The 10916-nt window shown below is 41.4% G+C and overlaps 1 protein-coding gene across 1 annotated transcript; it reads left to right on the plus strand.

Moving 5' to 3' along the window:
* The first annotated feature begins 330 nt into the window (after positions 1 to 330).
* Positions 331 to 4182, plus strand: LOC149835110 (lysine histidine transporter-like 8). Its single transcript, XM_090011696.1, has 5 exons — positions 331 to 924; positions 1899 to 2032; positions 2115 to 2542; positions 2651 to 2782; positions 3586 to 4182. The coding sequence occupies exons 1-5, from the start codon at positions 467 to 469 to the stop codon at positions 4069 to 4071; spliced, it is 1638 nt and encodes a 545-aa protein (XP_089867822.1). The 5' UTR covers positions 331 to 466; the 3' UTR covers positions 4072 to 4182.
* Positions 4183 to 10916: the final 6734 nt, after the last annotated feature.

Below are 10916 nucleotides of genomic sequence, written 5' to 3' on the forward strand. Positions count from 1 at the left end.
CAAAAGCATCTGTTTTTCTCTTCTTTTCCTAGACTCCACAGTCACTCCGAGTTGGATCCAGACTCGGGCTCCTCTCTAACCGTTTCAACTATTCCCTGACTCGCCCATAAAGGTAGTCTTCCTTCTCATGAGGGAGAGAGAGAGTGTGTCAGTGTGTGATGGCGTGCAGAAGAAAGAGAGAGAGAGAGAGAGGTTGGTGTTGAAAGAAGAGTTAGAGAGGTTGGTGTCGAAAGAATCGTTTTATCTTCTCTCAAGTCTCTACACTCCGAATCGAAGTCAGACTGGTACTCAAACTCCATTATTTCTTGTACTCTCTCTCTCTCTCTCCCCCACGCACACACGCACTGCAAAAAGGGTAGTAACCAAGTTATCTCAGTGTGAAGGGCAGTCATCAAGCTATCTCAGTGCGAAGAGAGAGTGCAAAAGCTAGTCACCAAGTGAATTCAAACTGATCAGAGAGAGAGAGATGGAAGAGAAGGGAGTAGGAGGAGGAGGTGGGGAGGCAGAGTTGGTATCGATCCCAGCAACCCCACGAGTGGCGACGCCACCATTCACTCCCGACATCCTGTCGACCTCCCACTCTCGCGCAGTGACCCCCCCGGGGCAACGCTCCCCTCGTCAGGTCTCCTCCTCGCTGGTGTCCCCCACGGGCGTCAAGACCCCCAGAACGCCATGGACGCCCTCCTCCCTCATCTCCCCTCGCTTCCTCAGCCCCATCGGCACCCCAATGAAGCGTGTCCTCATCAACATGAAGGGTTACCTCGAGGAAGTTGGGCATCTCACCAAGCTCAACCCCCAGGACGCCTGGCTCCCCATCACCGAGTCCAGGAACGGCAACGCCCACTACTCTGCTTTCCACAACCTCAACGCTGGCATTGGCTTCCAGGCCCTCCTCCTACCCGTTGCCTTTGCCTTTCTCGGATGGTATGTGTCTTTCTTTTCTTTTCTTTTTTGATAATCCGTATATGTCTTTCCAAATGGCAAAAGTCATCGTGTTCTGTTGATATTGAGTACACCCACTTAATATGATGTGATGGAGGTTGTTTATTAGTATTTCATCAACTCAGTCATGTCGGTTTATTATGTAAACTCAAAAGTTTACATTGTTCATTTTTTTTTTCTGTATTCAAGAGATTTGTGAATTTGTATTGTTTGTGGTCATAACTGGTAACTCTCTGTTAGTTCCTTTCTTTATGAAAAATGATGTATCATGTGTCCAACATAGTAAATTAATCCCAACTTATGGTGTTGTGTTTACCTAGTTGCTATGTGCTCAATATTGTTAAAACCAGGTGTGTGGTATTGAGTACACCCATGTGATGTGATACTTGCCATCCACTTCAGTCTTCACTCATGTCATTTACTTCAGTTTTTTTTTTTTAACAGTTTGGGTGGTTCACAAATTTGTTCCTATTAGTTTCCCTTGTTTTTCTTTTCTTTCCTCTATGCCTAGTTGGTCTGTATAAATTAGTAAATGCTCTATTAGTTACGCACCTGCTCTATTTCATTAGGGAACATTGTTGATTAGTTTCATGTTCTTTCATCACTGACCGGTTGGTAGCCATGTGGATTCGTTTATCAGTTCGTGCTGTGTACTTATTTCAAGTTTATCAAGATTCGGTTCTTGTTCTCCTACATATTTCCATTTTCATCAACAAAGTTTTCTCTGCTTCTTTTTAATGAATCAGGTGTTTCTCTGATTCCTTTGATTAGACATTGATGCTCTTAAGAGAGGTTACTTGCAAGTAGAAAATCTGTTACAATAGTTCCTGTTGCGATCCTTTTTAATCTGATGCTACTTTGTTGGGCTTGATTTTCTTTTCTCAAGTTTAGTTAAGGTAGCATCATGCGTGATGATCGGAAGTTGATGCTTTCTTTTCTTGCTGTGAAAATTACAGGACATGGGGAATTTTATCGTTGACGATAGCCTATTTTTGGCAACTTTACACATTGTGGTTGCTAGTGAGATTACATGAAGCTGTTCCAGGAAGGAGGTATAACAGATATGTGGAGCTAGCACAGGCAGCCTTTGGTGAGCCAGCTTCTGCTCTTCAATCTTCTATCACTTGTTACTGTTAACATTTTTCACTGAGTTAGTAGTGATCAAATTGCAGGGGAAAGACTTGGTGTCTGGTTAGCACTTTTCCCTACAGTCTATCTATCTGCAGGGACTTCAACAGCCATAATTTTGATTGGTGGGGAGACCATGAAACTCTTCTTTCAGATTGTCTGTGGTCCTGTTTGTCAATCCAACCCCCTGTCAACCATTGAATGGTATCTAGTTTTCACTTCTCTCTGCATTGTTCTGTCCCAGCTGCCAAATCTCAACTCAATCGCTGGCCTGTCACTCATAGGAGCAGTGACTGCCATTACTTACTCCACCATGGCTTGGGTTCTCTCTGTTAGTCAACCAAGGGCCCCTACCATTTCTTACCAGCCACTTAGCCTACCTTCATTCTCTGCCTCTTCATTCACAGTCTTGAATGCACTTGGTATCATCGCATTTGCGTTTAGAGGACACAATTTAGCATTAGAGATTCAAGTAAGAACCTTTTCTCTTTTTTTCTTTTTCCTTTTTTTGTCTTTGTTAATCTTCTGCATTGATACTTAACTTATGAGCTATGGATGATGGAAAAAACTGGATGTGCAGGCAACAATGCCATCAACCTTCAAACACCCTGCCTATGTGCCAATGTGGAGAGGAGCCAAGGTAGCATATTCCTTCATTGCTATGTGCGTGTTTCCTATCGCCATTGGTGGCTTCTGGGCCTATGGTAATCAGGTGAGTTCTTTCCTCACTGCTTTTTTCTTTTCTTTGATTTTGTGTGCCGTATTACGGGGCCCTCCTTGATGTTTTTGTATCCTTTTACCTTTTTACTTGTAAGAAATGGGCAAGCGACAAAGATGGATGTAATTTCTTTCCTTACTGTCACATTTCTTTTTCCAGAGGACCTGCGGTCCCTACCAGTATTATTGGCTTGAACGACCTAGAGGTCCTACCTTTTGTAAAGAATTTTTACCACATTAGATCAGTCAGCTTAGGGAAGGCTGTAAATAGGCTGTAGCCGAGTCCGCTTAAACCCTAGCTCGATGACCAAATTGTCATAGAGTTAGCCCTAGTCTGGATGTGGCCTGAAGTGAGCTGAGACCATTAGGCCATTGTTTCCAATGGGCTGGGCGGTGGTGCATTTAGTCAAACAATCCAGGCACATGCCTGGCTTATTAACCAAACAGGCCACAAAAGTTGGGCACATCCTGTCTTGGCCAAATAGCCTGGGCTCAGTAGGTCAGGCAGGCCCTGCCTCACCCTTCACTCTTACTAGCGTGCAAGATGAATAAGAAGATTCTGTCTGGATATGGAAACATGGGCCATGCCCTACTAGCTAGGGATCTGAAACATCCGTGCAACTCAGAATGTCTGTAATGCAACATGCTCATTTGTACAGTTGTAAAATGTATTGATGAGCAATGAATCATAATGGTTTTCATGAGGCCATGAAGACCAACAAAATTGAGTGTCCTCCATCGGATCATAGCATGCATTCGTATATTTTGGCTTGACTTTGGCTTCCTTCTTTGTCACAGATGCCTCAAGGGGGTATTTTGGGTGCTCTTTACGCGTTCCACAGCCATGACATTCCTCGCGGACTCCTTGCAACTACCTTCTTGTTAGTAGTATTCAACTGCTTGAGCAGTTTCCAGATCTACTCCATGCCAGTCTTTGACAGTTTTGAAGCGGGCTACACCAGCAGAACCAACAGGCCTTGCTCACTCTGGGTTCGCTGCGGGTTTCGTATCTTCTATGGCTTCATTTCCTTCTTCATTGGTGTAGCCCTTCCCTTTCTTTCTAGTATTGCCGGGCTACTTGGTGGCCTAACCCTGCCAGTCACGTTTGCATACCCTTGCTTCATGTGGGTTCTCATCAAGAAGCCTCCTAGATACTCCTTCAATTGGTACCTCAATTGGACCCTTGGCATACTTGGTACTGCATTTAGTTTGGCTTTCTCTGCTGGTGGTGTATGGAGCATGGTGAACAGCGGGCTCAAGCTCAAATTCTTCAAGCCAAACTAAGTTTATGATATCACCAGATTGTTGCTTGTATGTTACGTGTGGCGCTTCATCTGCATTTCAGTTTCTTATAGTATTAGCTATAAATGAATATCCAGAAAGGGTGTTGTTTTTGTACCTCACCTACAGAGAGAGAGAGAGAGAGAGAGAGAGAGAGAGAGAGAGAGAGAGAGAGAGAGCTCTGGTTAGCTGACTGGTTGTTGTGAGAAATCCTTCCCATCCGTTGGACCATCATCCGGTTGCCTTTTGGTTGAAGGGTGCCCTACTTCCTTACCAAAGGCTTTCGGGCAACGCTAATGCAAGTTAGCAGTATTGTGGACATAACCAGGCTTGAGTTGGATTCCCGTTGGTCCATCAAGCTTTTGGAAGGGCCAAGTCCAAGAAAGTTTAGGCACGGCCATGAAAAGCTCACTCTACGGAAATTAGACTGCACCAAACTTTTTCTTTTGGTAAGAGGGAAGAAATTTTGCCTGGTGACTAAGCCATTGCCCAACCACAAACGCTCAGGCTGACCAACGGTTGGCCAAAGTCCACGATTATCATCCAGGAGGATCTAATCACGGGTCAGTCGGGCACAGGCCCAAACATTTGGCCCATGACAGGGATACCATATTGTTTTTTGCCTTGAATCTTGTGAAGATCACAAAATTGACCTTGTAATCAACAATCCCTACTGCGACCAAAGCAAACATGCCCTAAAATCATTTTGTTCACACACACAGAGGGTCGCAGTTTGAATGGTACCCATGTAAAATTGCTAGTCAACAAGCCGAACAACTGAAGTTTGGGTTCGTTTTAAAGTTTTGAACTAAATCCTAGCTTCAGATCGTGGCCAGTCAAGCTGTGTTCGAGTTTGTGACAAGTTCGAGACACGTTTATAAAAAATTTATGTACAATATATGATAAGCATATTAACATAACAGCCTATAAGAACCAAGCCCAGCCGAACATAGTTTGTTCATGCTCATCTCGTTTATACTGAACAAGCTGCTTGTGACTCACTCACTGAACCTACTTGAGGAACCCAAAACAAAGCAGTCCATTTCCCAGTCCCAGCTTCACCCCTGTTACTTGAAGATTGATAACTAGAATGACAAGAAACTGGAGTCAAGGGATTTTCATCTTTAACCCACTAGAATATAGAAAGTGCAGGAATGAATGGCCTTTTGTGCTTGGTGTTCAACCAACACGAGGGAACACGGCAGACTGTGTATGTGTATATATGCGTGTCTGAACAGTCAATAGACTTTGATCCTCCAGAGGAGGCAGGTTGTTTAGCATGTGCACACTGAACAAGCACAAGCATGCGCACTCTGTGGTCCCTGTAGCCTGTGGGGAATCAAGAGGTTTTGGGATTAGAAGCCAAAGCTGGATTCGCAGCAATGTATTTTACCAAGACAGGTATTTAAATAAAAAGACTGAAAACCTTCAATCATACAAGAGGTCGCTTCCACCTAAAAAGCAATATTCCATGGCAGAGATCTACATGAGAGCTTCAGGTTGCAGTTCCACTGATGGCCTAGCGAATTGACACCTCTGGTTGAGAACCTGACCACCTTCTTTCTTCTCAGAGCCACCACCTGCACTCAACAGTTCCCTAGCTAACCCGTGCACACATTGATTGGATATTTGGATGGATACAGCACTACAGCACACGCAACCTTGACCAAAATGCTCATTTCTTTTTTATACCACAGATTTGATTCTTTTCAAGTACTCTGGGTTTGAATTCACGCCTAGTGTGTGATCTCCCATCCTGGAAGGGGAAAACATAAAGTCGGGGGGGGGGGGGGGGGGGGGGGGGGAGGGGCGCGGGGGCAACAGAAACAGAAATCAAGAGAACCTAAGTTAACATCACTAACTACAGCATTATGAAACATGGGTCCTACATATTCGCCCCACACTAAAAGATTTGACTTTGTAGGATGGATTTTCCCTTGGAGAATATTGGACAACACATGCTAAATAATTTCAGCTTTACTTTTTGAAAAGATGAACTTTAAGTAACTGTAGTAATGAAAAGCAAGATAAAAGCAGACAGCTCTACTAAAGTTACAAAACAACAATAAAGTTACCTTTCCATACATGGAAAACATCTCACAGAAACGTATGAATTGGAGCTCAGAATAATCCACATGCCATCATGCCCACTTTGGAGATCCCAAGGAAAGTTGGCACCGATGCTCAAGACAGAATTGCTCCCTTAATGGGTGTGCGGTCACAGTCTGCTGTGGCGTACGTGTCAGAGAGCATTTTGCTTTTTCATTCCACTTAACATTTCTGTTTTAAAGGTCAGCCGGATACAAAAGAATAATGTGCTTGTAAGTTCAAACATAACCATTATGTTCTAATCCTTTCAAAAAGCACAAATTCATCATTGACACTACAATAACCCTAGGACAAAAGGGTTTAATTGTCTGCACAATGACATCAGATAGAAGAAATTCTATAAATACCAAAGCTGTGCTATGGAAAAACAAAAGATGGCCACCATGTTCTGCTGCCTAAGACCACCTATGCAGAAACCTAGCTTTCTTGCAGGTAAAATGATAGACCTGGTTTCCAGATGCCATAGGTATCATTAACATCATACAAAACTACAAACTAAAAGCTCCATGACTCGCATCAGTAGAGGGATCAGTTCATACCTTCGGGCGACCGCCAGCACATGGGTTTGTGGTTTATTCCATCTCTTGCACACTGGAACTGGAACTCGGAGCAGACTGGTGTGCAAGTGTTGGAATAAATCATGGGTCCATGAAATTAAAGACCACATTGGATTAAGTTGTTGGCAGAAAGATTTGTGGATATAGGGTCTACCCAGGTAAGCTGTTTCTGCATCCTTGCACGAAGAGTAATATGCAGGTGTGTGTCTGTGTAGGTTTTCTGCACCAGATACACAAAAAATATAGATGTTTTATTTGTCTACATGTGCATGCATACATGTGTTTGTGTGTGTGTGTGTATCAAATCTGTTCTTTTGAAAGACTAGCTGACTAGCTGCAGATCTAAAGATGGCCTTTGCATACATTACTCAACAAATTGAAGGATGGAAACAAACATCACACAGCAAAGACCCATCACAGCCACCCGTGTCCAACTTCTTGGAAAACACAGAAACCGGCAGGGTGCTCAAACTCTAGCACCGCTTTCCCTATTACAGATGGCCTTCATTGCGCTGACCATCAAGGCACTGAGTACAGGCAGCACTAATCTTTCTCTCTTAATTGGGTACTGTTATTCATCAAGATAAATTGAACCCTTGCTTTTGAACAATTTTCTTTTACCAAGTTATCTATTTCCTCACAAGTGAGGATGGTAAACCTCCGGGTTAGTGATCACGCCAGCTAGCCACTATGAAATGTTAAATGATAGATTGCTGGAAAGTCATTTTCCCTGTTGCTAAATATATTATCCAGAAAATAATGTTTCCTGGGCTTCCAACATAACAAATAAAGCTTCTAAATATTCACAAAGGCTCTGCCTTCCTGGTTAGACGCAACCATGATTTGTCACCTGGCATGGGATGACCACAGTTCGAAACCCACAGGAGGCAACCCTTGCTGTAAGGCCGAAGCTCGGTGTACTCCCTGGTGGGCAGCGGAGACCAAATGGGTTTCACCAACCAGAGCCTATCCCAAAGATAAAGCTTCTAAATGGGCTAAAGTGGGGGAATAGAAAACATGAGTTATTTCCAAGTAATGTAATATTGACAAGATACAAAAATGTATCTGACAGTAAAGATAGTTATTTATATGCACTACCCATCCAAGCATAGAAGGTTTAATAAATCTTCCAATATTCTGAAACAAGAATGAAAGGCCACAGGAAATGTTTGTAATCGTGTAAATCGTGGTGAAAGGGACAGTTAGGATCTGTTTGCATATGAGATGCAAAGTGATCCAAAGGTCAACTAGAATCTCTACAAAATCATCTTAGCATATTCAATGAGTTCAAACAATGATGAGCATTGAGCAAGTGAAAACATCCCATCATCATCCTCATAACGTTTCACCTTCACAGCCAACTGGACTCAACAACTAGCAATCTATAGGAAGCAAAAAGAATGTGTGAAAAACTTACAAATAGTATACTTGTAGAAGGAAAAATCATAACCAAACAGATTAGAAAGAAAGACCCTTAGGAAAGAGAAGCTACAAATAGTAACATTACATAGCCCATCCAAATGCACATAAAGGAAATCCACAAGTTATTAAAAGATGCATATTTGATCAGCAAGAACAAAGTTCAAGCCATGGCATATAAATGGACTCAATTAGATCGCTGGTTATTTGCCAAGAATGTATACAGCTATGAACCAATGAAGGTAGAACTTTAACATCTTATCTTTGGTGAAGGTATGAGCATGTCTGAAGTTATCCAGAAAGCACAGCACCTACAGCATATAAATATGTTTGAGACGTTTTCTGAGACACGTTATCAAAAGTGTATGTAACCATAACACACATTCATTTTGCAAACCAATGTTAATGCAAACACACACATTTTCCAATGGCAGATAAACCATCACGTTTCAACTGAAAATTCCAGAAATCTTCAACAAATAGATACATTAAAGCATTCCAGGGAATCCATGTTTTCATATTTCATCTTTTCTTCCCAACATAATGTCTTAAGTGTTTCTTAACTCCATATCTTCTCACAACAATTTCAAGGAAACCATCTCTTCTTTCACTTATATTTGCCCCCTCTACTTCCTTTTCCATTAATTCCCTTGGTTTGAGAGAGCAAGATAAGGCCCAGACATCATATCCCATTGTCATTGAACACTTGAAAAAAGGCAAAGAAAAATATAAGAGACACATCTTTCATCAAAGTACACAAAAAAAAGTGTACAAGCTTAGTAAGAAAAATAAAAAGACACATGGGTGTCACCCCACTGTGCAAGCCGACGCCCACCATAGGCCCCAGGGGCGGGGGTCCTAGCCTCAGAGTTTTACGCTGCCAGTACGACGACAAAGTATGGCAGGATGAGCCAGAGTGACCAGGTCTTTGTGTCGGGTGCAGTTTCTTGGGTTATAAATCCAAAAAAAAAAAATCTATGTTGCTCCATAATCTTTCTAGCCCTTTGTACCAGTTTCAGAAAAGAGAAAGAAAGAAAGGGAAAAAATGATGCAAGTTTGTGGATGGCTATTGTCCTTTGTTGATTCCACTTTAACTGTCCTGATTGCATTTAAAGAAATTATTATTACGGCTATCCAATGTTGGTAAGGTCAAAATAACTTGATTCTTCTATAACTTGCATATCACAAGCATGCCAAAGCGAAAGCCAGACCTTTGAAGATCGAGAATTTTGCCAACTCTGTGGAGAACCTAAACATGCAAACAATTGTGCCTAATAATAACCATAGTTGTAGTTACTAGCAACCAAAGCCATGAAAAATAAGGCTATGTTTGGGAGCCTTGCACTGGGATGGAAACATGGTTTTCATGTGTTGCCAAAGCATGGTTTTGGAGTTGCCAATACCACAAGCTGTTTGAGAGCTTCTTTCGGATTTCATGTGGTTTTAGCACTTCAAGGAACTGGTTTTGACTCCCAAATTGCACCCTTGCTCACTTCTCACTACAACTGGGTTACGCCGTAGCACGTCGCTTGCGGGGTACGCCCTACACCCTTGTCTATTTTTCACTATGATCGAGTTTCGTCATAGTGTGTCGCTTGCAATGAACGACCCACACCCTTGCTCACTTCCAAATACGATAGAGTTTTGTCGTAGCGTGTTGCATGTGGGGAACGGCCCAGTATAAAACAACATTCTCTTATGACTCATTTTCATAGGATGCGGCTAGAGTTGCAAAGTTGGTTGCCATTGACTCCAACTCCAAGTTTGGGACTAACACTAGTAGGATCGAAACCCCCCTAATGGTGGAGTCATGTATTTGCATATATTTGTTCATGTATATGTGTTTATGCATGTATTTCTCCAATGCATGTATTGCTTGTATTTGTCACAATGTCACCTATATCACCGATATTTTGAAAATGTCATGATAGATGATATCAAGTCAACTGATATTATCTGCAATTTATCGCACTATATTTAAAATATCACCAATACTTAAAATATCGTGATAATTGTTAAATTGTATATATTAGGATTTGTCCATATATATACATATCAATATGTATATATAGAGTAATGGGTAGGTGCGAAATAATACGTGCTAAATGAGTTTTTCAGGATTTTTTGTTTTATTTTTAAATTCTGACCGTACAGATGTGATCTATGTACTTGATTTCATAGGGATCAGCTCTTGAAATGTACGATTCCGACACATGGGTGGGTTTTTATAAGGTTCAAAAAATCAACGGTCCAAAATCTTTGTAAAATTTTTAGGCTCCAAATATCATTTTTTCATCGAAAACACATGATCTAGGTGTGGATTCCTCATAAATCGACCATGCCCAACACATTTATGGGGTCAAAACTGCAAAAAAAACACCGAAAGAGCTGAAAAAGCCATTTAGCACATATCAATTTCGCACATACCCATTTCTCTGTACATATATTGTCATTATAATAGGCATAGTTTAAAAACTTGTCGGGTTGACCTGATGACTGGGTTGACTCGGCCCAGATCTCCCAGTCACCGGGTCAAAAACCACGTTGAACTCGGCTTTAACAAAACTCGGCCAAGTCATGGGCGAGTCATGCATATATATATATATATATATATATATATATATATATATATATATATATATATATTATGAAATATAATATAAATATTATGTATATTATATATAAAAATGTGATTATATATGTAAATATATTATAAAAGATATCATATAATGCATATTATATAATAATATATTGGTAAAATAC

This window comes from Nuphar pumila, chromosome 6, assembly GCF_984573655.1.
Source record: "Nuphar pumila chromosome 6, dmNupPumi1.hap1.1, whole genome shotgun sequence".
NCBI lineage: Eukaryota > Viridiplantae > Streptophyta > Magnoliopsida > Nymphaeales > Nymphaeaceae > Nuphar > Nuphar pumila.